The 26589-nt window shown below is 46.9% G+C and overlaps 2 protein-coding genes and 1 pseudogene across 4 annotated transcripts; all 3 read left to right on the plus strand.

Moving 5' to 3' along the window:
* The first annotated feature begins 11990 nt into the window (after positions 1-11990).
* On the plus strand, positions 11991-16846 carry NME1 (NME/NM23 nucleoside diphosphate kinase 1). 2 transcript variants are annotated; one of them, XM_079797674.1, is made up of 5 exons: positions 11991-12069; positions 13475-13604; positions 15302-15403; positions 15969-16081; positions 16539-16846. In XM_079797674.1, exons 2-5 carry the CDS (start codon positions 13479-13481, stop codon positions 16654-16656), a joined length of 459 nt encoding a protein of 152 aa, XP_079653800.1. In that variant the 5' UTR covers positions 11991-12069; positions 13475-13478; the 3' UTR covers positions 16657-16846. The 2 variants fall into 2 exon arrangements, with proteins under 2 accessions (XP_079653800.1, XP_079653801.1); XM_079797675.1 differs by lacking the exon at positions 11991-12069 and adding an exon at positions 12218-12342.
* A 2676-nt stretch (positions 16847-19522) lies between these two features.
* Positions 19523-23292, plus strand: LOC307114840 (nucleoside diphosphate kinase B). The gene is made up of 5 exons (XM_079797673.1): positions 19523-19681; positions 20034-20163; positions 21080-21181; positions 21895-22007; positions 23040-23292. The coding sequence occupies exons 2-5, from the start codon at positions 20038-20040 to the stop codon at positions 23155-23157; spliced, it is 459 nt and encodes a 152-aa protein (XP_079653799.1). The 5' UTR covers positions 19523-19681; positions 20034-20037; the 3' UTR covers positions 23158-23292.
* A 2573-nt stretch (positions 23293-25865) lies between these two features.
* On the plus strand, positions 25866-26537 carry LOC307114842 (large ribosomal subunit protein eL38-like; annotated as a pseudogene). Its single transcript has one exon. The product of its transcript is annotated as a large ribosomal subunit protein eL38-like (transcript).
* Positions 26538-26589: the final 52 nt, after the last annotated feature.

Consider the following 26589-nt stretch of genomic DNA (forward strand, 5'->3'; position numbering starts at 1 on the left):
GGCCACGTCCAACTTCTTTCCTATGGGCATCTCGTCTTACTACAAGTCAATTTCAAAATCACATCCACCATGTCCACAAGGAGTCTGTATTTTCTTCTTGAGGTTTATGCAGGGATGATTTTGTTCCTTGAAAACGACAGAGGCTATGTAAGTTTGGGGGGAAATGGCCCAGTTGGGACTGGAAGCCTTGACATGAGAAGAACGCTTGAAGTCACTGGACATGATTACCCTATTGAAGAGCAGCCTTCCAGAAGATTAGTGGGGAAAAAAAGATTAGTTAACTGTTTTCAAATTAGCACGTCATATTGGGGGAGGACTAAAGGGAGGATTATAACCAAAGGTATATTTTTTTCTCAATATAAGAAGTATTTTTTTTAGTCCTGACCAGTGTGGCTCAGTTGTTTGAGCGTCGTCCATGCACTGAAAGGTCACCGGTTTGATTCCTGGTCAGGGCACATGCCCTGGTTGGGGGTTGGATCCCCAGTCGGGGTGCGTACAGGAGGCAACAGATTGATGTTTCTCTCACTCCCCCTTCCTCTCTTTCTAAATATCAATAAAAACATATCCTCAGCCCTGGCCGGTTTGACTCAGTGGATAGAGCATCAGCCTGCGGACTAAAGAGTCCCAGGTTCGATTCTGGTCAAGGGCATGGACCTTGGTTGTGGGCACATCCCCAGTGGGAGGTGTGCAGGAGGCAGCTGATCGATGTTTCTCTCTCATCGATGTTTCTAACTCTCTATCCCTCTCCCTTCCTCTCTGTAAAAAAATCAATGGAATATATTTTTAAAAAGAATAAAACAAATAACTTAAAAAAAAAAACACATCCTCAGGTGAAGATTTAAAATAATAATAAAATAAAAATAAATATAAATATAAAATCAACCAATAAATTTAAAAATGGCGCAAGTTTTCTTCTTGTAAAGGAAATTTCCATTTGTTAATGGTGTCTCCCTTTCCCCTAACCAGGAAGAGGACTCTTGACAACTCTTATTAATGGAGAAGGCTCCCATTCCTATTTGCATAACACAACTTACTAAATAACACGTTTACCATATTTTTCCTAGTAATAGTCCCATAACTTGCTTCTCCTGTCCAGAAACCCTAACCCCTTTTCCTTTTTTTAGCCTATGATGGTATGTAAGCCCAAATTCTAAAGTCACTCCTTTGGGTGGCTCATCACTGGTGCTTCCATGTGTATATGTGCCATGCATACTAGTATAATAAACTTCCACTTGTTTTTCTTTTCTTTTTTTTAAATTTAAAAAATATATATATATATATATATATATATATATATATATATATATATATTATTGACTTTTTACAGAGAGGAAGGGAGAAGGACAGAGAGCTAGAAACATCAATGAGAGAGAAACATCGACCAGCTGCCTCCTGCACACCCCTCTACCGGGGATGTGCCCGCAACCAATGTACATGCCCTTGACCAGAATCGAACCTGGTACCTTTCAGCCCGCAGACCGACGCTCTATCCACTGAGCCAAACCGGTTTCGGCCACTTGTTTTTCTTTTGTTAATCTATCCTTGGCTAGTCTAATTTTATAGGGTCCCAGCTACAGAACCAAAGATGGGTAGAGGAAAATATTTTTTTCTACAACTGGAAAGAAATATGCAAACAACAGTAATTGTTAGGTTGATAGTATTCATTTTTCTCACTTTTAAGTTTCCTTAAATACTGCTCTTGGAGTGTGTTTAATAAAAATAAAACCATGACACTAACATTCATTCTGCTCAGAACAAGAGTGAACCGTGACAGAGGAAGAACCACTTCTACCAGAGGGCTTGGGGCCCTTTCTGAGAGTATTCTCGTCTGACCTACATTAAACTGTCCGAGGGAGAGAGTGGACCAGGAGTGGCCCCGGACCTGGCTTCCAGAGGATTAGTTCAACCTGCTTTTATCCCTTCAGTATTTCCCCTTTTTTCATCTCACTCCTGTGAAAGAATGTTTCTTGCTCTTAATAACTCCAGTTTTAGGGGGTCTTTCCAGACCGCTCTCAGCTGGGCAGCTCTTGGAAAATGACTAGATGCATAACTAAGCATGGGGCTGAGGAAGAAAACATTCCAACCGTGAGGCATGCCCGTGAAAGGGCAGAGGCAGGGTCACCTGGCAGGAGATTAAACATTCCAAACAAGAATCAGATTAAACTATAATTTGTGGATTTAGAGGTAGAAGGGTAAAGTCCAAGGTAAAATGGATGAGCTGGGACTAGACTGGGAAAGGAAGAAAGAGTAAGGGTAGAATACATTCATGGGAAGAAGGCAAAGAAATTCCTGCTCACAGAATGCCACCTGATCCTCCATACTTCCTAGGTCCCTTAGAGTTACAAGGCCATTTGAATAGTTCTGGTCAATGGGCTGGAAGGAGCACTGGTAGGTGTCATCTCCAGGTCAAACCAACTATTTAAGAGCTTTGTGGCCCTCCAGCTCTCTGCCCTGTTCTGCTACACACAGGTTTTATACTGAGATGCCAGAGCCATACATTGGGAGAACTGGGCTCCCAGAATCAGGGCATGGGGGGGGGGGGGTGGGGGGGGGCGCTAACTGCAGGTGCTGACCCTGCAGCAGATTTTGGGTAAGTGTACTTTTGTTCAGAGCAATGTAATGAATGCTTATGTCCCCACATCCCCACCCCCAATTCATATGTTGAAATACTCAAGGATATGCTTTATGATTTTAGAGAGAGGGGAAGAGGGAAAGAGAGAAAGAGAGAGAGAGAGAGAGAGAGAGAGAGAGAGAGAGAAACATTGATCAATTGGTTGCCTCTTCTACATGCCCCAACCAGGGATCAAACCCAAAACCTTCGGTGTAGGGACAAAGAAAGCTTCAACCCACTGAACCACTCTGGCCAGGGCTCATATGTTGAAATCTTATTTCCCTGGGGTGGAGGGAAGGGAGGTGGGTGGAGATGGAAGAGGGTATAGGGGGGATAAATGGTGATGGGAAAAAATAAAATAAAATAAAGAAAACTAACTAAATAAATAAATAAATACGTTTTTAAATGAAGAAGAAAAAAAAAAAAAAGAGAGAGAGAGAGAGAAAGAAATCCTAACTCCCCAGATGATGGTATTAGGAAGCAGGGCTGTGGGTAGATGATTAGGTCACTAGAGTGGAGGTCTCATAAATGGAATTAGTGTGCTGCTAAAAAAAAAAAAAGACCTGGGAAATTCCAATGAGAAGACTATATGAATGAGGAAGGAGATTAGCACCAGACACCAAATCTATCACCATGACCTTGGACTTCTCCAGAAATGTGAGAAATCAATATCTGTTGTTGCCCTAACCGGTTTGGCTCAGTGGATAGAGCGTCAGCCTGCGGACTCAAGGATCCCAGGTTCGATTCCGGTCAAGGGCATGTACCTTGGTTGCGGGCACATCCCCAATGGGGAATGTGCAGGATGCAGTTGATCGATGTTTCTCTCTCATCGATGTTTCTAACTATCCCTCTCCCTTCCTCTCTGTAAAAAAAAAATCAATAAAATATATTTAAAAAATATATATATCTGTTGTTTATGTAGACAAAAAAGGGGTTCTAGCCCTGGCGGGGTGGCCCAGTTGGTTTGAGTGTCCTACACCAAAAGGTGGCGGTTCAATTCCGGATTGGGGCACATACCTAGGTTGCAGATTTGATCCCTGGTGGACGCAGGTACTGGAGGCAACAGATCCTTGTTTCTCTCTCCCTTCTTCCCTCCAGCCATCCCTCTCCCTTCCCTCTCTCCCCCTTCATTTCCCTAAACATATTCTAGGGTGAGGATTAAAAAAAGGGGGGAAGGGGGATTTGCCCTGGCCAGTGTGACTCAGTTGGGTGAGCCTCCTCCCATGCACCAGGAGGTCACCTGATTCCCAGTCAGGGCACACATTCAGGCCCAATTTGGAGAGGCTGAGAGGAGGAAGGAGAAACTTGCTGAACCAGTCTAGTATCATAATCATCATCAGTGAAGACAAAAGATACCAGGCCCATGTCAAAGACCCAGTAGCGGTCCTGGGTCTGGAGAGTCAAACCACATGAAAGCAAGAGGAAGATTAATGCTAAATCACTGCTCTGTGCCTCTTCAGTCACATAATCCTTCCCCCCTGAGAGTTTTAGTCTGAAAGACTAGACCAGGGTCAAGGCAAGTGGAGATTCTGTTACAGGCAAAGAGCCCATGTTTTTGCTAAAGGCTTTATTATATTTAAGCTTAGAAAGTGGAAACAAGAGGAGGCTTGTAAGAGAATGTAAAAATAAACGGGACTGAGGAGTTTAAGGAGAAAAGATAAGTGGTATTAGTGTCATTGTTCTTAGGCCAGAAAATGCAGGTGAGTCAAAGGAAGGCAACGTTGTTGGAATAGGAAGAAAAAAGATGAGTGATATGATTTGGATTGGATTGTGACCCTTAAGGTCTCACTGGGCCAAGGAAATCTATGATTTCTGGGGACATCATAGTCTATGGTATATAGTATGGTACTTAAGCATGTAAACTCTAAGCACAAATCAGATGGATTCACAGTCAGGCTCTGCCACTTACTAGTTTTGTGGCGTTGGCTAAATTGCTTAATCTTTCTGTGTTTCAGTTTTCCCACCTATAAAGTAGGAATTAGAATAGTGCCCAGGTTATATGGCTGTTGCACCAGACTATGTGAGTGTCTAAGGACTTCCTTCCCCAATCAGCAAATAATGCAGGTTTCCAAAAACACTCTCCCTCTCCTTCCCTCCTCAGGGATTAGAGCCTTACCCAGAAGACAGAAGAGGCAGTCTCCATGGGCATAGTCTAGAGCAGGCGTCCTCAAACTACGGCCCTCGGGCCACATGCGGGTGTTTTTGCCGTTTTGTTTTTTTACTTCAAAATAAGATATGTGCAGTGTGCATAGGAATTTGTTCATAGTTTTTTTTAAACTATAGTCCGGCCCTCCAATGGTCTGAGGGACAGTGAACTGGCCCCTGTTTAAAAAGTTTGAGGACCCCTGGTCTAGAGCCAGAAGCAGACTGATGGATGAGCTGTGTGTAGTTTTTGTGAAAGAGGCAATTCCTTCCCCCAAAGGTCCTGCTATTTGATTTGTTGTCTGACTCCGGAGTCAAAGGTGGGAGGGTTCATACTTCATTCTTGATTATGGGCCATGACGATCCCCTGGGGGCTCATTCCCAATTACTATTATGAATGTTCTCTCTTTGCCCTGCATCCCAAGATGCCTTTCTGTTTCTCACATGTGGCATATTGCATTAGTTGCTCTGACTCCTTAAATCATTAATAACAGGACAGTCATGACCTGGATCAATTCTATTCTTTGCAGGGTATGCGAGCTAGCCGTCTTGTTGGTCTCCCATTATAATTTCCTTGCACTCATGGGGAGTCCCTCACAGAAGTGAGACCTGGGAATAAAGCACTGCACACAGTCAAGCAGCACACGGGGTTTTGAGCTCAGGCTCTGGCATTGCAGGGATTGGCTTTCTACCTCTTCCAGGTGTCTGAACTTGGGCAAGTCACTCACTCTGCATGAATCTCAGTTTCCCCAACTAAAAATGTGGATTATACTAGGATTTACCTCATTAAGTAGTTGTGCAGATTAAATAAGTTATTATAGGTAAAGGACTTACATTTTTAAAATTTGATTTTAGAGAAAGTGAGGGAGAGAGGGAGAAACATTGATCTATTGTTCCACTTAGTTATTCATTTATTGGTTGCTTCTTGTATGTACCCTGACCAGAGATCAAATCCGAAACCTTGATATATTGGATGACGCTCTAACCAACTGAGCTTCCCAGCCAGGGCTAAGTAAAGTACTTTTTGCCTGGCACAAACCAATCTTTCAATAAACTTTAGCCATTATTATTAATTTATGTGTAACAAATGAATGGTAATTATTGCTCCTTTTAAAATATTGATTGAAAGGTCCCAGGTTCAATCCCTTTTCTGGTCAAGGGCATATACATTGGTTGTGGGCACATCCCCAGTAGGGGGTGTGTAGGAGGCAGCTGGTAGATGTTTCTCTCTCATCGATGTTTCTAGCTCTCTATCCCTCTCCTTTCCTCTCTGTAAAAAAATCAATAAAATATATTAAAAATAAAAATAAAATATTGTTTAGATGACCTACAGATCATGTTTTATGTAGATAATTCCCACTTCTCTCTACATAGGCCTAGCGTATCATCTAACTCCAAAATAAGTATCTTTAATTGATTACTATACATTTTCTCTCTTGTATCACCCACCATCAGATTCAATATGACACCAAATTCATCTTCTTCTGGCCGGAACTCTCTGGTCTCCCTTATTTCTGTTAATATTGTTATTGTTACAGTTTAATAGGTATAAAATTTGGTTACCAAAATCTAAAAAAAACCACCCAAACAGCTGACACTTATTGTTTACTGTGTGCCAGACACTGTTAGATTTTTAATGGGTTCCCTGGCTTGGTAGCTCAGTTGGTTAGAGCATCATCCTGACATGCCCAGGTTGTGGTTGGATCCTTAGTCAGGGCATGTACAAGAAGCAACCAATGAATGCATAAATAAGTGGAACAACAAATTGATGTTTCTCTTGTCCTTCCTCTCTCTCTAAAATCAATAAAAAATTAAAACATTTTAATTGGATTACTTTATATAATCTTCACAAAAACCTTTTTAAAAATATTTTTATTGATTTCAGAGGGGAAGAGAGATATAGTAGTAGAAACATCAATGATGATAATCATTGATTGGCTGCCTCCTGCATGCCCCATGCTGGCGATCGAGCCAGAAACCTGGGAATGTGCTCTGACTGAGAATAGAACCATGATTTCCTGGTTCATAGGTCAACACTCAACCACTGAGCCAGCCGGCCGGTCCACAACAATCATAGTGACAATCATTACTCCCATTTAGCAAATACAGAAACTGGGGCTTAGTGATGGCTGAGTAACTTGTTCAAGGTTACATAATTAATAAGTAACTGAGCCCAGAATCAAGCCCCATCCTTTGAAAACAGAGCCATTTTCTTACTATTGCTATGATATAGGTCCTCTCTATCCCTTGTTCATTATATCTAATCAACTCCCAAATCTTGTCATTCATCCTAGGAATCTATATATATAAAACCCTAATATGCAAATAGACCAAACAGTGGAACAACTGAACAACCGGTCGCTATGACGTGCACTGACCACCAGGGGTTGTGCGTGGAACATGGCAGGCATCGGCAGTAGGTGGCAGAGTGCAAAACATGGTGGGCATTGGCCACGGTGGGATGGTGGAGAGGTGAGTGGGGGCACCAGACCAAGGTGGGGCGCCAGTCGCTGTCAATGGGGCGAGCCTCAGGTGGTTACTGAAAATTCTTTGCTCCTGCACACCGCAGTCCTGCCGACACTCGCACCTGCTGCTGGTGCCAGCCCTGCTCACACCCGCTGCCAGTGCCAGAGCCACTGCTTGCACCTGCTGCCGGTGCTGGGCGCTGGTCCTGATTGCTCAGCGCCATCAGCGGGTGCAAGCTGCAGCTGCTGGCCCCAATCACCCCTGAGGGCTTCTCCACCTCCCCTGCTCCTGAGGGGCTATTGGGGCAGCAGCTGCTGTTTGTACCTGCTGCTGGTGCCAGCCCCAATTGCTCTGCACCGTTAGTGGGTGTGAGCAGGGTTAGCACTGTCAGCGCATGGGAGCAGTGGCGGCAGAAGCAGGGCTGCTGGCAGACAGGGGACCGGGGGCCATGCCAGGAGGGACCGGGCGGGCACATGGAGAATGAGCTGAGACTCTCCCCTGTGCCCACTGTAGCCTCACAGCCCACAGTTCCTTTCAAGGTGCATGAATTCGTGCACTGGGCCCCTAGTCTAAATATATAAAAGCCTAAGCAACCGTTAGGATGGAACGACCAGACAATTGGAATGACCGGTTGCTATGATGCGCACTGACCACCAGGGGGCAGATGCTCAACACAGGAGCTGCCCCCTGGTGGTCAGTGTGCTCCCACAGCAGGAGCACTGCTCAGCCAGAAGTTGGGCTCATGGCTGAAGAATACAGTGGTGGTGGTGGGAGCCTCTCCTGCCTCTGTGGCAGCGCTAAGGAGTGGTGAGAGTGGGGAGAGAGAAAGAGAGAGCAGCGAGCATTGAGAGCACTGAGCACCGCTGAGCCAGGCAGCGCTGAGCCAGGCAGCGCCCAGCTCGGGTTCCTCCCTGGCCTCCTGCCACTTCACACACTGCTACATCCTCCAAGGGGTCCCAGATTACAAGAGGGTACAGGCCAGGCTGAGGGCCCTCCTCTCCCCCATGCACGAATCCAAGCACTGGGCCTTTAGTTCTATTATAAACATTCCTTTGACCACTTTAATCCAGAAGAGCTGTTATCCTCATACCTTGATTATTGATGATGTCAACATCCTCCTCATGGGTGCCTGCTTCCAGTCTTTCCTTGTGCAATCTATCTACCCTCTGGAGTACAACTTGATTTTCTGCTGTCTAAAACAAAGCTCTCCATACCAGTGTTACCTTGATGAAATTGGGTCATCTCTTTTGGTCTGTTTGTATCTCGGTAAAGTGAGGGAATTAAATGGCTTTGAGGCAGGAGAGAAAGAAGTTAGGGGAAAATCCCCATGAGTGGAATGAGGAAGTAGGAGCTGACATCCTCCCGCCAGAGCCCCCACCTCCCAGCAGGATCAAAGATAAAACAGTTAATGGAGGGAAAGCCCTTCTATAATCTTGGAAGTCACAACAAGGCCCCTCCCAATCAGAAGGCGGAGTCAGAATGTAGTGCCACAAAGCTAGGAGACAACCCCCCTTACCCTTGGAAATGCATAAAATCCCAAGGACTAACTGACCACGCCCACAACTTTCGCTGGAGTTGGCCCTAGTTCACTGGGACACGTACTTTTTTGTACTTTTAGCTTCTTTCACAGAGGCGCCCGAGCCCTGCCCTCTTTGTTTTTCTCTACCTGAATAAAACCTGCTTTATTCTTACTCCAATTCTTCCTTGAATGCCCTGGCGGTCGCCTCATACGGAAAGGTCCCAGACCCTGTGTAGACAGGGCCAGCGCCCAGCAAGGAAACAGTCAGTAAATAGTTTCAACAGTTTTTTTTAAATTATTATTAAAAACTATATTTTATTGATTTTTTACAGAGAGGAAGGGAGAGGGATAGAAAGTTAGAAACATCGATCAGCTGCCTCCTGCACATACCCTACTGGGGATGTGCCCACAACCAAGGTACATGCCCTTGACCGGAATCGAACCTGGGACCCTTGAATCCGCAGGCTGGCGCTCTATCCACTGAGCCAAAACGGCCAGGGCGCAACAGGTTTTTTGAGTTCTAGAATTTTGAGATGTTTCTCATGTCACTGTCCTATCCCCCAAACGTCAGTGACTTGCCATTAACTACAGCCCAGGGTCTCAACTTTTTAGACTAGCATTCAGAGTTTGTCACTAACCTGGTGCTTTTATCTCTCACGGGTTAGCACTATGCTTTTAGGAGTGTCTAATCAGTTTCTCAGACATGTCCTACTTTTCCCGGCTTGCTTTCCATCCTTTGCTCTTAGTTATTTTTCTGGTCTCGTGATACACAGACTTATCTATTTACCATCTTATTTTTGTATGTTAAAATCCTCCTCCAAGGGAGATAGATCAACCAAAGGACTTGTGTGCTTGCATATGAGCCTAACCAGTGATCATGGACAACAGGGGGATGGGGGCATGTGTGTGTGGGGGTTTGGGATGGGAATGGGGGGGGGGGGTTTGATGACAAATATGTGATACCTTAATCAATAAAGTAATAAAAAAAAAAGAGAGAGAGAGAGAGAAAGAAATCCTACTCCTCTATACTAGTAAAATTTTCTCCATGCTCTATTCAGGCAGCCCAATGACCACTCTTCCTCTCTTTAAAATAGTTGATATCTTAGAGCAGTTCACTAAATATTTCTCATTATTGGCCTTGGCTGGGTAGCTCGGGTGGTTACAGCATCGTCCCAATATGCCAAGCTTGGAAGTTTGATCCCCAGCCAGGCACATACAAGAAGCAACCAATGAATGCATAAATAAGCGGAACAACAAATCCACGTTTCTTTCTCTTTCCCTTCCTTTCTCTCTCTCTTAAAAAAAAAAGAATTTAAACATTACTCATTATTATTTTTGAAGATGAATACATTTGATTAGCAGTTTGCTTGATTGTTTTTTTAGCAAGGGATGGGTGGAAGGCCAGTGATCTGATGTTTGAGGGAATAAATGCCCATTCTTGGCGCTTTCAAATAGAAGTGGAAACCCTTCCTAGGATTTCTGGAGAGGGGAATGGTCCATATGCCCATTAAGATTACTTTTAGTTCTAGCCCTGGCTGAGTAGTTCAGTTGGTTAAAGTGTAGTTCCTATAAGCCAAGGTTGTGGATTCAATCCCAGGTCAGGGCACAAACAGGGGTCAACCAATGAATGCATAAATAAGAGGAACAACAAATTGATGTTTCTTTCTCTCTCTCTCTCTCCTCCGGCCTCCTCTCTCTCCCTTCTTCTTTTCCTTCCTCTCTAAAATCAACAAATAAAAAATTTTAAGACGATTACTTTTAGCTCTAAATTCTTAACGTTGTCTGATTTAGTTTGCAGAAACATTTAGTACCAGTGGAAGCCTGGAGGGCTGGGTTGGGAAAGGAAGGTTAGGGTGGAGTCATCTAATTAGGATGGCTTCCCGGAAGAGATGAGACCTTCCTGTTTTCTACTGCTCATCCCCCTTCTCCAGCATCTGCCTGGGCAAGACCTTCCTCACCTGGCTCAGCCATTTAAAAGAGCCTGGCCCCCGCAGGTGGGTGTGGCTCAGTGGGTTGGGCGTGGCCTGTGTACCAAAGGTTTTTGGCCCCATCCCCGGTAGGGGGCGTACAGGAGGCAGCCGAACCATGTTAACCTCTCTCACTTGGATGTGTCTCTCTCTCTAAAAATCAATAAAATATTCTTTTTAAAAAACATGTTTTATTGATTTTTTACAGAGAGGAAGGGAAAGGGATAGAGAACTAGAAACATCGATGAGAGAGAAACATCGATCAGCTGCCTCCTGCACACCCCCCCACTGGGGATGTGCTCGCAACCAAGGTACAGGCCCTTGACCGGAATTAAACTATTCTTAAAAAAAAAAAAAAAAAAAAAAAAAAAAAAAGAACCTGGCTCTAGGACCAGGTCTTGTGGAGTCTATAAACCAACAGTATTGAAAGCAGCAAACTGCCTTAGCCGGTTTGGCTCAATGGATAGAGCCGGTGGACCAAAGGGTCCGGCGTTCGATTCCGATCAAGGGCACAGCCCAGGCTGCGGGCTTGATCCCCAGTAGGGGGCGTGCAGGAGGCAGCTGATCAATGATTCACTCGCATCGTTAATGTTTCTATCTCCCTCTCCCTTCCTCCCTAAAATCAATGAAAAAAAACAAACAAAACTCATCTCTCAGATAACCACCGAACTTGCCCCCTCACTTTATGCACATCTATTCTCCTGTCACCTCTTCAGAGAGAGATTTCCTCAACCAGCCTTTTAAAATATGGAGTTAAATCCTTCAATCTCCCACCTTCCCCTCCGTTGTTTGTTTTTTAAATAGAATTTACATAATGCCATATCCATTTCTTTATTGTTTGCCTTCATTCCAACCCCACCAGAAGTACCAGGAGAGTTATTGCTACACCCCCCAGGCTCTAGAACAGTGCCTGGCACACAGTAGGTACTCAATAAAGAAGTTATTGTTTGACAGACCGGAAGAGTTGAATAAACTAAACTAAAGCAAGAAAACGTGTCTACCTCCGAGTCAGGCGCGTTTCGACTTCACGCAAAGTATGAGCGCCACCTCGCGGGAAGCCAATTTGCTCCAGAAAGCAGGAAGTGAGTCACAGAGTCTTTAAAAAAAAAGAAAGATGGCGGAGGTCTGCCGGAAGAGCATGAAACAGCAGTGCCGGAAGTTAAAGATCGGAAAGTTGCTCCCTAGAATGACAACCGACTCACCGGAAGAACCGTGGGCTAGTGGTGTTCCGTAAAATGGGCTCTCCGGTAGCCGACTTGAGCAGAAGGGTTCCGCGCGTGCGAGCACCGGCAACCACGTGGGGCCGGGGCGCGTTTCCGGTGCGGAGGACTGGAGGCGGAGTAGAAGCTCGAACAGCTGGAAGGGTGAGAAGGGTTCAGGGTCCTGAGGGGAAGGGAGAGCAATGGGGTCGGGGAGCGGGGAGGTGCAGGGGTCCTATGAGATCTGAGAGGTGGCGAGGGGATCGGATTGGAAAGAAGGGGGTGGGGCAGCGCCGGGGGACAGGTGCAGACCTGTCAGCACACGCCCCACGCCTCGTGGACTCGCCTTTGTCGGTGGCTCCCGGCTGCCTTTTGCAATCAGGCCGCGACTGCAGGAGTTGGGCCTTATTTGTCTCTGGTCTCGGAATTGGCGCTCTAGTATGTGATTGCTGAATGAATGACAGGGGTGTGTCAGGGTGGGCGTGGAGGGACATTTATAGGCACTATTTCTGGCTTTTTAGCCACAGTTTCTCCAGGTGAATCCATGCTTGTCTCGAGCTTTCTCCAGTCATTGTGCTTTGTCGCTTTTTCTTGGAGGGGCAAGGTGATTATCATTTAAGACTTTTTTTTTTTTGCATTTTTTTTTTTTTTTTTTTAGTGCTAGGCCCTGGCTAGGTGCCAAGAACAGACCACAGACCACCGGGGAAGACAGACACACAAACATAAGATTCAAATGCATCGTTAAGGTGCTATAATAGGAGGTTAACTAAGGTGCAGGAAGATAGAGCCAGGAGGTGGCTGTTAACCACATTAGGGATTGTCTTCCAAGGTGAGGTGCCTCTTTTCTCATCTTGTGGAGGCAGAGTAGGTCTTGAATCGTCTCTGTAAAAGGAAAGATCTGGAATAGATGCTTTCCAGGCTTCCTTCCAGCAGATGCCCTGTATCAGATAATATTACTAATGGCTCAAGTTCTCCCGCAACCCAATGTTCATTGGTTAGTCAGAGTATTTGTTACATCTTATGATGTAACATAAATTGCATAGGGATGGGCAAATCTGGATTTTGGCCCTCATTCTGGTGCTCTAGATCTGTTCCCTCGTCTGTAAAATGAAGGGGATTGAAATGGAAATAATCTTTAAAACTCCTTACAGTTCTAATGCCATGATGTGCTAGTAGGTCAAACCGTATTTCAGACTGCCCTGTACCAGATGTCACTTTCACATCATCAGTGTCATTTTGCCTCATCTGGATAATTAAGATTGTCTTTTTTTTTTTTTTTTTTACATCCCCTACCTTAGTTCTGCCACAGTATTGGGACACAGTAGATGCTTAATATTTAAGTGTATTAAATAAAATGGGATAGAAATGAGAGCTCCTGCTTTTGCACTCTGGAATATTAGTTCATACATGAGAGGACTGAGGAGGGATTGGGTTTTTACTAGAGACTTGGAGTCGACATGACACATTTAAGCCAGATTTATGGGGTGATCTGCTTGAGAAGGATAATGCTGTAGGCAGGATATTCACTGCTGTTTCACTGTCCAGCACTGTTCCACTTGTCTCTCCCCAGGACCATGGCCAACAGTGAGCGCACCTTCATTGCCATCAAGCCTGATGGGGTCCAGCGCCAGCTTGTGGGAGAGATCATCAAGCGTTTTGAGCAGAAGGGATTCCGCCTTGTTGCTATGAAATTCATGCAGGTAAGTGGGCTTCATTCTTCCCATTTCTGTTCTTTTGTGGGATAGGGGAACATTGTAGGTGAGTCTCTGTTTCTCCCCTCCCCTTCTTCTTAGACTTCTCCATGTAAGGTCAACGCAAATGTTCTGGAACCTGGAAACTCTTCGGTGACCTAGCACCTTTGATCTTGAAACAAACCAAGCTATTTGGGACTTTAGAGAGTAGCCTCCACTTTCCTCAGCGATGCAGACTTCCATATTCACTGCAGGACTGTCATTTCTGGCTCAAAGCTCTGGGCATGTTTGACCTCTGCTCTTGAGTTTCCTGAGCAGATAAGTCTAGAGATTTTTTTTCTCTCCTTTGAGGGAGGTAGTTTTCACCAAGGAAATCTTTCCATCATTTACCACACACTTAGTGTCTCCCATATATTAGGCATCATCCACCATTGGGACATGTGGGGGCTAATTATGGTTTTGCCATTGGGTATGCCCATCTGAAACAGCAATATTTCAAAACACCTGCAAAGCAATATTTCAAAAAATGCGCAGGATTGATTGGCTAAGAACCCTTCCTCAAACAAACCTGGGAAAGGAGACTTAACATTCTCAAAAAAAGTATTAGGGGACAATCTTTTATTTCTATTAAAGAGTCAACTTTGGACTCTAGTGCATCTTAACTTTAGTTTGATTTGCAATTTAGTTCCTATGCGATGTTTAGAAAAACTGCTTTAATATTAAAGGGAGTAGACTGATGTTAATGCTGAGGGGAGAGCGTGATGCAATGACCGGAGCCAAGTATTGGACAAACAATGCTTTCCAGAGAGTTTGCATGTTATGTTAGGTTTGAAGGTAAAGTGACATCAAAGCATTGTTGATCGGACATTTACCACGTGCTGGGCACATGAGCTTTCTCACCCAGCCCTCGTGACAACCCTGAGAGGTACTCTTTCCTATTCCTGTGGTTGTTAGTGATGAGGGACCTGAGACTTGAAGGTTAAGTCATGTGGCTGAAAGCACAGAGTCAGTGATGCAGCTGGAATTTTAACTCGGGCTTCTCTGACTCCTAAATGCATCTATTTCCTCCTTTCCAGTTTCCTAATAAGGGTATGGGCGTGGTGAAGAGTAGGAGGAGATGTAGCTGCCATGAGTCTACTGGGTTATTTGAATCTGACATGGAGAAGGGAGGTGCGGGAAAATTTGCATTGTTAGATTTTCTTTTTCTTTTCTTTAAAAAAAATATATTTTATTGATTTTTTTTACAGAGAGGAAGGGAGAGTTAGAAACATCAATGAGAGAGAAACATCGATCAGCTGCCTCCTGCACACCCCCCACTGGGGATGTGCCCACAACCAAGGTACATGCCCTTGACCGGAATCGAACCTGGGACCCTTCAGCCCGCAGGCTGACGCTCTGTCCACTGAGCCAAACCGGTCAGGGCGCATTGTTAGATTTTCTTTCTAAAATGAGATGGCTGGACATGAATCTAATATTCTGTAGCTTTATTCTGATCGGTCAAGGCCAATAGGGGGAGAATTGGTACAAAGCTGAAGCACTTTTAGTCCTGGTCACTGCTCCCCTCTGGTCCTGTTGAGAATGAACTGGGTTAGAACAGAATTAATGAGCCGAGAGTTCACGTTTTAAACTGCAGGATGGGTGAGTGGGAAACAGCCACTGGTTTGTAGTTTTGGGGGCCAATTCTCATTCTCTGTCTTGTGGAATAGGCTTCGGAAGACCTTCTCAAGGAGCACTACATCGACCTGAAGGACCGCCCATTTTTTACCGGCCTGGTGAAATACATGCACTCAGGGCCAGTGGTTGCCATGGTGAGTGTGCCTGTGTGGGGTGTTGATGTGAATGACTCAGTTGAGAGTGAAGAGTGAGTGGTGTGATTCTTGCTTCTGATGCCAGGTCCTCATTGATGCAGAGAAAACTGGGGCTGGGAGGATTGGACAGTTAAGGTATGAGTCAGCTCTTTGATTCACTCAAGACAAGATGCATTTGCTTGCTGAACTGAAGACTCATTGCTGGGAGAGGTGGAGAGGGGTCTGCCTGATTATAAGCTTCTGGAGGGCAGGACTTAACCCAGAAATTCTCCAAATATGTGTTGGTAGTCATCATTCTGCCAGGCTCTTTCCTAGACACTGGGGATGCAGTCATGAATGAGACGAAGTGGGTATGTTCTCATAGCTTTCCTTGCCTACGCAACTTGAAAGGGGATGGGCAGGTAATGCAGAAACCTGTCTCTATCGCTCTATCTCTATATTTGCTCAATGAATGAATGTCAGATCAAGGGGGCTTTTTACCTTTCTTTCTTTTGAAACAATAGTTTTCAGATTTTCTGCTGGGATGGGTTTTCTTCCCTGACCATCTCTTCTTTTGTCTTTGAAGGTCTGGGAGGGGCTGAATGTTGTGAAGACAGGCCGAGTGATGCTTGGGGAGACCAACCCAGCGGACTCCAAACCTGGGACCATCCGAGGGGACTTTTGTATCCAAGTTGGCAGGTGGGAGTTGGTGCTTTTTACCCTTTTCCAAAATCTTGAGTTGCCATGGAATTTGGGTTCTTGTAGCTAGCGATATAGATGATACCTTACGCAGCACATTTTCAATCAGTTCAGTTTTCCTCTCTCTGAAGTTGGTGTTTGGCTTTATAGGCTCTCTCTCTCTATATATATGTCAATATCGCTGCGGTTGTGCCTCTGATGAGAGGGTAAAACCTGGTACAACACACTTTGCTGGCTAAAGTCCTTCCCGAAGGCTCTCGCTGCTAGCATCCATGTGGCTAGGAGGGCATTCTTCATCCTACATTCATGGTAGTCGTGGGTTTTTTAACGTGAACTAGTGACGTGAGCTTTGGCTTTTTCTGCTGCGGTGGGCTTTCTGGCAATGGGAATGAGGGGCACTTCTGGGCAGTTTAACCCTTGTGGTCCTGGTAATGTGGCCATCTCTTTCCCCATCCAGGAACATTATCCATGGCAGCGATTCCGTGGAGAGTGCGGAGAAGGAGATTGGCTTGTGGTTTCGGCCCGAGGAACTGGTAGATTACAAGAGCTGTGCTCAGAACTGGATCTACGAGTGACGTGAACGCCGCCGACCGTGCTTTCCCACTGCATTTCCTCTCCCTCCCACGGCAGGGGACCAGCCTGTGGCTGATCTACTTATCTCTGAGAACTTCCTTCTAACCTGGAGGGACACTCTTGGAGCTGTGAGTGTTCCCTGTACAGTGTTATATGCTACCATCAGATTAAAATGTTTCACCCTAACTAGGATTCATCGCGTTGGTTACTTTGTGTTGCTGTATTGCTTTGTATTCTTTTTTTTTTCTTTTCCCATCCTCTGGCTAACCTGAGCTAACAGAGTATAAATACTAGATAAATTATTTATATTGGCCTGAGAGGTCACATATACACACACATGATCTTTGCCTGTCCCTTTCCCCCCTGTATCCCATCCACTCTTGTCACTGAGCCAGTCAACGGGCAGGTTCGGAGGGTCTGCTAGGCTGTGTGGGGGAGGAAAGAACTTTCCTCTCCCCTCCAGGTCCTGTTGGCTGCTCTAGTCAAGTAGACATGAGACAGTTTAAGAAGAGGAAGTAACCAAATATAATTACATCCGTATGACAGCGTCAGAGAGCCCACATGTATGAGGTTCAAAGACAGGAGGGAAAATCGGTATACACCACATTGTGAGCTAGGGATAAGGTAAGGCACCTTGGGGCTTCAGAAAGTCACTGCAGGGAGAGCATGTTCAGGAATGAGTAGTTTGTCCTCCAAACAGGTCGGTCCAATGCGGTTATCGCTGATGTCTTCTTATGGACAAGGCCTTTAACTTCGTGCTAGGTAGATACGGGAGAGGCAGAGATTTCTCTGGAGCCCGCAGCTCAAGTTGCCTTTGGCTCAGAACTATCCACCTACCACAGAGGCACATCCTGGGGTAACTCATTTTGAACCCCACAGTTGCCAAGACTCTCCTGGGGGCAGAGGATTCATTGGAAATAAAAAGGCATCCTTTCTGCCTAGGCAGATAGTGGGCCCGGGTCCCTGGATGGCCTCAAAAGCAGCAGAAGTCTTGTAAGTAGCTTCGATTTGTTAGGGCACTGATTGGACTGTAACAGAGACAAGATAGAAATGTACTTATCTTTTTTTTAATATATTTTATTGATTTTTTACAGAGAGGAAGGGAGAGGGATAGAGAGTTAGAAACATCGATGAGAGAGAAACATCGATCAGCTGCCTCCTGCACACCCTCTACTGGGGATGTGCCTGCAACCAAGGTACATGCCCTTGACTGGAATCGAACCTGGGACCCTTCAGTCTGCAGGCCGACACTCTATCCACTGAGCCAAACCGGTCAGGGTGAAATTTACTTATCTTTTATTTAAAAGTCCACGCTGGAGATCTCCTGTACAGTGCTGTGATTATCCTATATAATAAAAGGCTAACATGCAAATTGTCTCCTCCACAGGGAGTTCAACCAGGGGGCGGGGCCCCTCCCCCTGGCCAGCCCCAGATCAGCTCCATGACCTCTAGTAGTTAATAATACTGTATGCTGTAATTTGTAAGAGGGTAGATCTTACATGTTCTCACTACACACCAAAAAAAAAAAAAAAAGGTAACTGAAATGATGGTTATGTTGGTGGTGATCATTTTACAATATATACAGGGATGGGCCAAAGCAGGTTTGCAGTTGTGAGTACACAAAAGTTAATTTTTGTAATTATTGTAATAATTATAATCTGCATGTCTTTTTCCATATGAACAACTGTAAACCTACATTTCCCCACCCCTGTGTGTATATCAGAACATCTAATTGTATGCCTTAAATATAATACAATATTTACTTATCAAATATGCCTTAACAAAGCTGAAAAAAAGTTCAAGTAGGTGAGTAGGGCCGGTGATGGTGCTAAGGCTATGACCCTGGGGGTTGTCCAGGGACTCGGTTCCAGGAAGGAAAGGAGTGGGGAAAGGAGAGGTTGCTCCTGACTGCACCAAAAGGAGGTGTCAGTGACTGGACCAGGGGCAAACAGCTCACCTAACAGTACAGCCCCAAGACCACTGGGTGATAATGCCATTCCCTGGTCAGCGTCAGCTCACCGCCCTGAGGACAGACAGACAGACACAGCGGCTCTGACCATTTGAGGGTATTGTCACTGCTGGGCGGGTGTCAGTAACTGCTGAGAGTAGGGGCGCGCGCGCGCGCACACACACACACACACACACACACACACACACACACGCACAGGCGTACACGCCCAACCACCAAAGGGTGGGGAGCGGGGTGGGGACTGCCTGCAAAGAGAAGACAGGCCTGATTTCTAGGAGTCTTGAATCTTGTCAAGGGTGTGTCTCCGGCTGACGTGGAGAGCCTGGCCGCACACTCATGCTAGACAGGGGCAGAGATCTTCAACTCTGGGAGGAAGAGCAGCTAGCTCCCAGGGGCTGGAGAGGTGGGGTGGGATGGAGAGGTGCGGTGGGCTGGAGAGGTGGGGTGGGATGGAGAGGCGGGAGACAGGCAGAGGGAGCGGGCACACGGTGGAGAGCACGGGCTGTCTTGCTAAGCGGTTGGAATACCATCCACAAAGCAGGCCAGAGACTCGGACGGGTGTCGGCGAAGGGGGCGCGGAGGGAGGCTCGGTGCGGGGAGGGGTCAGGTTAAGGCCCGCTGGGAGGCTGCCGATTTGAATGAGGAAGGCGGGGGGCTTGCACCAGGGCTCAGCGAGGAGAGGGGAGGGGAAAACGGGGTTTCACGGGTAGGAAGGATCGGGGCTGGTGGGTGCCTGAGCGGGAGGAAAGAGAGCCCAGTTCTGGGTGAGAGCAGAGGGTGAAGCCCCGACCAGGAGAGGTTTCCGTGGGTGACGCGCCAGTTTTCCTGGTGGGACCCCGAGGCGGGGAGAAGTCACTTCCTGCCCCAGAGCCCTCACTGGCAAACCCGGGGCGTGGACAAGGCCTCGGGCTGCGTCCGGCCTGCGGGTTGGGTGGCGGGCCCTCCGGGGTGTGGCCGCCGCGGGCCCCTCCTCCGCGGGCGGCTCCCGGCTCTGGTGGTCGCCACTGGTCCCCGCTCCGGCTCCGCAGCGCAGCCGCCGCCCGCCCGCTCGCTTCTCGGTAAGGCGACGAGGGCGCCTTTTCCTCCCTCCCGCCCTCCCCCGGGTCCCTCACCCGCTGCGTCGCGCAGGGCGATTCGGGGCTCCAGGCGCCCGTGGTCCCCGCGTGGTCCGAGCGGGCCCTCCAGGCTCTGCGCCCCCGGGAGCCTGGCGCGCCCTCCGCGGGGACTGGAGGGGCAGCGGCCGAACCGGCGGAGGCGTCCGGGCAGCCACGTGTCCCGCAGCTGCGGGAGGGGGGGCAGGGAGGGCGGCCGGGCGGGTGCGCGCCCACGTGGGCTCCCGGGCGCGGGGCGGGGACCCGGCGCGGTCCGTGCCGGCGTGGCCCCTGGACCCTGACCGACCGCTCGCCGCAGGACCATGGCCAACATGGAGCGCACCTTCATCGCCATCAAGCCGGACGGCGTGCAGCGCGGCCTGGTGGGCGACATCGTCAAGCGCTTCGAGCAGAAGGGGTTCCGCCTCGTGGCCATGAAGTTCCTGCGGGTACGCGCCCCCTCCCCTTCGCCCCCCGGAGCTCGGCCGCAGGGCTTTGTGCGTCCCGGCTGGGGCTTGGCCGCGGCTCTCCCGCTCGGAGGCCTCCTCTGCCACCTCCGCCCCCGCGGGGATCCCTGTGCCCTCCGGCCCCTGAGCCTCTCCCGAGGCCGGGAGCACCGACGCCCTTGGGAAGGTTAAGCGGAGGTAACGTGACTCCTGCCCGGAACCGGCTGCCTGCCCGCCGCGGCGTGGGCGCGTCGCCTGCCCGTCGTCGCTGGGGGGCAGCAGAGAGTGAAGCCAGCCAGCGCCCCTTCCCCTCCCACGTGGCCTACCTGTGCCCAGATGGGAGGCCTGGCATCCCCTGTGTTTTAGCTTGCAGCCGAGATGAGTGCGGTTTTAGGCGGGGTGTTCCTTCCTCCGCCCTTTCTCTGGGCTCCCTTGGAGGACGGCAGTAATTGTTTTCCACATTAAGTTTGGGGCACGCAGATCTGGACCTTAAGGGATAAGGACCCAAGTTCTGAAATGTTAACCAAGCTCATCAGTGAACAGGAGAATGTTCCCAGTTCACATCTGAAATGTTTAAAGGGGCCTTGTGAAGGGCCACCGGAGTCGGCTAGGGCCTCCATCTGGCCTATTTCAGTTGCATCCACTATGTCCCTAAGCCTTGGCCCTCAAACCGTCTACTTTATAAGGGTTATAACATCCATCCAGTCATTGACGTTAGGAGGGTGCCGTCATGAGCAGAACAGTCTTTTGGTAAAAGTTTCATGGTTTGGATGGATTTTTTTTTTTTTTAAATATACACACCTTATGTGGGCTGAAATACTAAATTGGCCACCATGGTAATAGGTTCTGAGACGGGGATGGAGCCATATTCGAGCCTTCCCAGTTTAGTCACTAATCGGTGCCCTCTCTGCCGTGGCAGGCCTCTGAGGAACTCCTGAAGCAGCACTACATTGACCTGAAAGACCGCCCATTCTACCCGGGGCTGGTGAAGTACATGAACTCGGGGCCTGTGGTGGCCATGGTAAGTGCTTGCCAGGGAGGAAGGGAAACCAAGGAAGATGAGGGCTGACAGTAACTGGCCTTGGTCAGTGACTGTGGCTTTTTTAGACATCTTCCAGTTTCCTTGTTTTACAGATGGAGCCTGCTGGAGTTTAGTTAACGGAGCAACTAGGAGCTTGGGAGGAAAAAGGAGTCAGAGCTTAGGGAACCTTCTGTGTACTCCCAAGCTAGACACAAAGCAGGCTCTTCCTTCCTGTGGCGTTAAGGTCCAGTTGGGAGTGGAAGTAGAGGGTACAACAGGGAGTCACGGAAAGGATTGAGAAAGGAGATCTACTTCCTGTTCCGTGAGGATGACCTTTTATTCTTTGTTCCTCCCAGGAATACACTTTCCCTTTTCATGTCAATCTTTGCCATCTGTTGCTCTGTTTTCTGGGATGCTCTTCCCACTGATCCTATTCCAGTTTGATCACTTTCTCTGCCCTATTTCGTGTTTGTGGCTGCATACGGATTCTGCAGTATTGTTTATCTCTACCGCAGCTAGACTAGAAAGTTGCCCAGTTGCGTAGACTTTTCCTCTGTATCCTAGATGGAATACTTCGGGCAGGCCCCCTCCTGTCCGCTGAGGTTAGCGGATACTCCTGTCACTGATGGGTCTGACTGATGGGTGCTGTTAGGGGTGTTAGTTCTTAATGGTCCTGAATGGCAGACCTGATGTTCCTTTTCCCTACTGTCAAGGTCTGGGAGGGGCTGAATGTGGTGAAGACAGGGAGACTGATGCTTGGGGAGACCAATCCAGCAGATTCTAAGCCAGGCACCATTCGTGGAGACTTTTGCATTCAAGTTGGCAGGTAAGTCCTGAGGGTCACTTATAAAAATCATTATTTGGCATATCCCAATTTTAGAAGAATTTGAAGTTCTAAATTAGGTGGTAATTATCATCGGATGAAAGTGTTTTGTTTTTAAATGTATTTTTATTGATTTCAGAGAGGAAGGGAGAGGGAGGGAGACAAACATCATCGATGAGAGAGAATCATGGATCGGCTGCCTCCTGCACACACCCTAGTGGGGACCGAGCCTGCGCCCCTGACTGGACTCAAACCCGGGACCCTTCAGTCCGTAGGCCGATGCTCTATTCACTGAGCCAAACTGGCCAGGGCACTAGTTCAGGTTTTGACTATTCCCATATTTTTCAAAATTAGAGAAGGAATGTTTTGTGGTACAGCATTCTTAGGATATGAGCACTATTTCTATTTTTTTAAAATTTTAACTTATTTTTAGAAAGAGAAACATTGATTTGTTCCACTTACTTATGCATTCCTTGGTTGATTCTTGTATGTGCTTTGACTGGGGATTGAACCTGCAACCTTGGCATATTGGGACAATGCTCTAACCAACTGAGCTACCTGGGCAGGGCATGAGCACTATTTCAAAGGGGGAAAGTTGGAAGCATAATAAAGTTGAACCAAGGGGTGTTTTAGATTAAGTGCTTTTATTTTTTTCCAAAATATAGTTTTATTGATTTCAGAGAGGAAGGGAGAGGGCTAGAGAGAAAATTCAATGAGAATCATTGATTGCTGCCGCCTGCACGCCCCCTACAGGGGGGAGGGGAATCGAGCCCACAACCGGGGCATGTGCCCTTGGCCGGAATCAAACCTGGGACCTTTTAGTCCGCAGGGTGACATTCTACCCACTGAGCCAAACCAGCTAGGGCTGGGTTAAGTGCTTTTATAGTTGCTTTTAAAGAGGAAATACTTTGGGATAGTTTCCTGATTCAAGTGGCAATTTGGCTGAAAAGACCTGCAGTGGTTGTCCTGTGCTTTACCCGTTCCACAGCCTTTTGCACTTCGAAACGAGGTAACTAAGTCTTTGTTCTTTCTTAGGAACATCATTCACGGCAGTGATTCAGTAAAAAGTGCTGAGAGAGAAATCAGCCTGTGGTTTAAGCCTGAAGAACTGGTTGACTACAAGTCTTGTGCTTTTGACTGGATCTATGAGTAAGAGGTGGACAAAGCATCAGTCCCCTTGGCTCCACTTGATGTGTCCCTGGACACAGCTCTTCATTCCACTGACTTGGAAGCTAAAGGATCCATCTTTTCTAAAGCGTATTTACCAATAAAGCCTTTGCAAACTGGGTGCAGCCTCCTGCGCTTCCTTGGTGCTGAGCTGGAAGAGGAGACTTGGTTTCCTGGCTAGAGCACGTTAGGTTAGCATTATCCAGAACTAATTAATCCTTCTCAGCACCTCAGTATATTTCAAGACTCGTGGGAAAGTAGTGAGGCTAACGGGGGGCCACATGCGGCACTAGTAGTGCACCTAAGAAACCCAGTAAGGAAATAGCATAATAAATGTCCCAGCCTCTTTTCGCTGATGTAGAAATGTACACTTCTGTACAAAGCTTGTTGAAACTTGATAGAGTGAAACATACTATCATCCAGATGTATACTTTATCGACTGCAAGTTGGGCAAGTTCTATATGAGGAAACAAGTCTCACGGCATCTGTGAACGGGGGTATCACTGCAAGGCAGGGGTAAGTGAGGCGTGAATATAAAGGAGTTAACGAGTGCCGGGCCCACTGCTGGTACACGCATTCTGCAGCCCTCTGGCTTTCTCTCCTCCCCGGGGTAAGATACTTACCATGCCTGTTTCCTGGATCAGAGCAGTGAGTGGTTACAAAATTCATCCTCTGATGCCAAATGGCACTGATCACCCGGAGTTGGGCTTGAAAACTGGAGATTATAGAAATATGTGGGTCTATGAATAACTGTGTTCTGTTAGGAAACTGATGAAAGCTAAATGCCACTTCCATATGAAAGACTCGGTGTTATACTTTTATTTTTCTTCATTTGGTTTTTCTTTTTGTTTTGACTTCAGCGTTACTTTTAATGCATACTGCTACACAAGACAATGGCAAATACACTGACAGCTTGGTGTAAAAAAATGCCAGGAGTCAAGAAATTTAACATTTTCTAAATTATTTTTCCATTTAAAATTTACTCTTGTGTTCACATGTGGTACATGCTTTCACCACATTAAGCAGTGAAGTTGGATGGTTAAGGTTCCCTATGCTGGGGCGGGCCTGGGATCCGCCTTTTAATGGGTGCTCCCCTGTGATTCTCATGCACACTGGCGGAGGTACTCTGATCCAAAGCAGTCGTTAAGTGCTAGCTTACTCTGGGCCAGGGCTGTTCTAAGAACTTTACACACATGAGTTAATTTTAATCTTCACAACACTTAGGTTGGTACTAGTGTCCCCATTTTACAAATGAGGAAACATCGACACCTTACGCGACTAAGAAGGGAAGGTGTCAGACTCCAATCCGAGCAGCTGGCTTCAGATTCCATATTCTTGGCCACTGCGCTTTACTGCCTTTATCAAAGAGACGTGAGCAAGTCCTGAGTTTGCAGGGTTAAGTGAAGTCAAATTTGGAGTGGTGAGAGCTGAGAGGAAGGAGTGGATGCTAGGACTTCATTTTGGTAGAAGTGAAAGAAAGGGTAGACTATGGTGAGATTGAAAGTACTGCCTCTGAGAGAATATAGTCAACAATAATAACTATGATGCCAGGTGGGTGTGCTGGAAACATTGGGCAGGCCACTTTGTAAAGTATATGATTGCCTAACCACTAAGCTGTACACTAGAAACTAAGGCAGAATATTGAATGTAGTCCTGGCCTGTGTGGCTCGGTTGGTTGGAGCATCATCCCATGCATTGGCAGGTTGTGGGTTTGATTCCTGGTCAGGGCACATACCTGGGTTGCAGGTTTCATCCTGGTCTGGGCGTGTGCAGGGAGGTAGCCTATCGATGTCTCTCTCACATCCTGTTTCTTTCTCCCTGTCTAGAGTCAATGAAAAAAAAATTGCATGTAAACTGTAATTGAAAAATAAAATTAAAAAAAGTACTGCTTTGGGAGGAAGGCTGGGTTTTGGACATAATCCTATATACCAGCTTGTGTGTGAAGTGGAGGACTCATGCATGTTTTCAATAAAGCTTTTGTTTGAATACAGTAAATGCATTATGGGTGGGCAAAGGAGGCTTACAGTTCTTCAGATGGAAAACAATACATAATAAACTGTTTCACGTACTCACAACTGTAAACCTGTCACCCGCCCCTGTATTTAAAATAATCACTTCTTTACATTCTCATCTATTTGTTGGCAGTAGGCAATCCTTATTTTTGCCTGCTTGAGAGGCCTGACACTGAACAGGCCCACAAGCGTTACTCTAGCCTCAGTAACAGTCCATAGAAAGGAAACGGTCACTGTTCTCCCAATCTCAGGGGCTGGATCAACAACACCGAGCTCAACACTGACTTGTTATGAGGAAGCACTGGATGCTCTTCAAACATAATCCTGGGCACAAAGCACATTAGGAAATCGTTTCCCAAGAGGCTGTAATGGTTTAAAGAACACATACAGATAAAAACTTAAAAAGAACATATATCAAAGCTTGTAGATAGTAAATATGACCCAATCTGGGAACTCCAACTTTCTAGGGCAACTGTTCAAGCCATTTAAGGTAGCAAACAGGGCAGAAATTAGGTTCCACATCTGTTTTCTTGGAATGCATTCTATTTTTCTGAAGTGTAAATAAATAAACTCCTAAAGAGACCCAAGCCATCACATTATCATCTTAAATCCAGAAAATTCTCTACGAACTGCTTTTGCACAAGTTGAATAATTTTCCAGAGTGAGTCGTTGGTAAGGGAGAGGTCCTTGTATTCCCTCTTAAAATGTAAACAGCACCAGCTGGCTGGGACAATTTACTTACATCCTATGAACTTTGCTTAAGAGGTTAACAGAGCTTGAAAAAAAGGTCCCCTAGCAGGCAAGTCAACCCTGAAACACCACGTTCCAGCTAATGTTGTGCAAGTCCTCTGTGGCCTCTTGGATGGTACCCAGGGAGCAGGGGGATAATCTGAGGTGCCTGCCTTGCGTTCTCTGAATCTCGGAGACAGGCATTGCAAAATGGAGGAAATCGGGAACTTCCTGCTCACAGCCAGGTGCAAGGATGCCGACTATGCCAAGATCAAGAAAAAGAGAGAGAATGTGAAGTTTGAAGTCTGAAGCTGCAGACACGTGTATAACCTTGGTCATCACAAAGAGAAGGCAGAGAAACTGAAGTGGTCCCTGCCCCCAGGTTTGGCAGTGAAGGAGCTGAAATGAACCAGACTCCCTGACGTTAAACATTAAAAAACAAACAAAAAACCCCACACAAATAAATAAAGTAAATCCCTCTGAGCGGTCCACACTCACCTCTGCTTCTGCTGTGGTCTGTAAAACCCCAGCTCAGATCATCCTTGTCCACTCTCCGCCTTCCTTGTTCACCTGCAGGGGCCGTGAGGAAGAAGCTGGGCTGACTCTCACAGGGGCCGCTGATTGCTTACAGAAGGCACTCAATATTCTTAATAAACAAAAAAAGCCTCCCAAAGACC

The sequence above is a fragment of the Cnephaeus nilssonii genome (assembly GCF_951640355.1).
Source record: "Cnephaeus nilssonii genome assembly, chromosome: 19".
Lineage (NCBI taxonomy): Eukaryota > Metazoa > Chordata > Mammalia > Chiroptera > Vespertilionidae > Cnephaeus > Cnephaeus nilssonii.

Excerpts from the sequence above, each read along its gene's own strand:
- NME1 (XM_079797674.1), top strand. The coding sequence starts at position 13,479 with ATGGCCAACAGTGAGCGCACCTTCATTGCCATCAAGCCTGATGGGGTC. Across the intron at positions 13,605-15,301 it reads TTGCTATGAAATTCATGCAG|GCTTCGGAAGACCTTCTCAA; the intron begins GTAAGTGGGCTT and ends CTTGTGGAATAG. Across the intron at positions 16,082-16,538 it reads TTTTGTATCCAAGTTGGCAG|GAACATTATCCATGGCAGCG; the intron begins GTGGGAGTTGGT and ends TTCCCCATCCAG.
- LOC307114840 (XM_079797673.1), top strand. The coding sequence starts at position 20,038 with ATGGCCAACATGGAGCGCACCTTCATCGCCATCAAGCCGGACGGCGTG. Across the intron at positions 20,164-21,079 it reads TGGCCATGAAGTTCCTGCGG|GCCTCTGAGGAACTCCTGAA; the intron begins GTACGCGCCCCC and ends CTGCCGTGGCAG. Across the intron at positions 22,008-23,039 it reads TTTTGCATTCAAGTTGGCAG|GAACATCATTCACGGCAGTG; the intron begins GTAAGTCCTGAG and ends GTTCTTTCTTAG.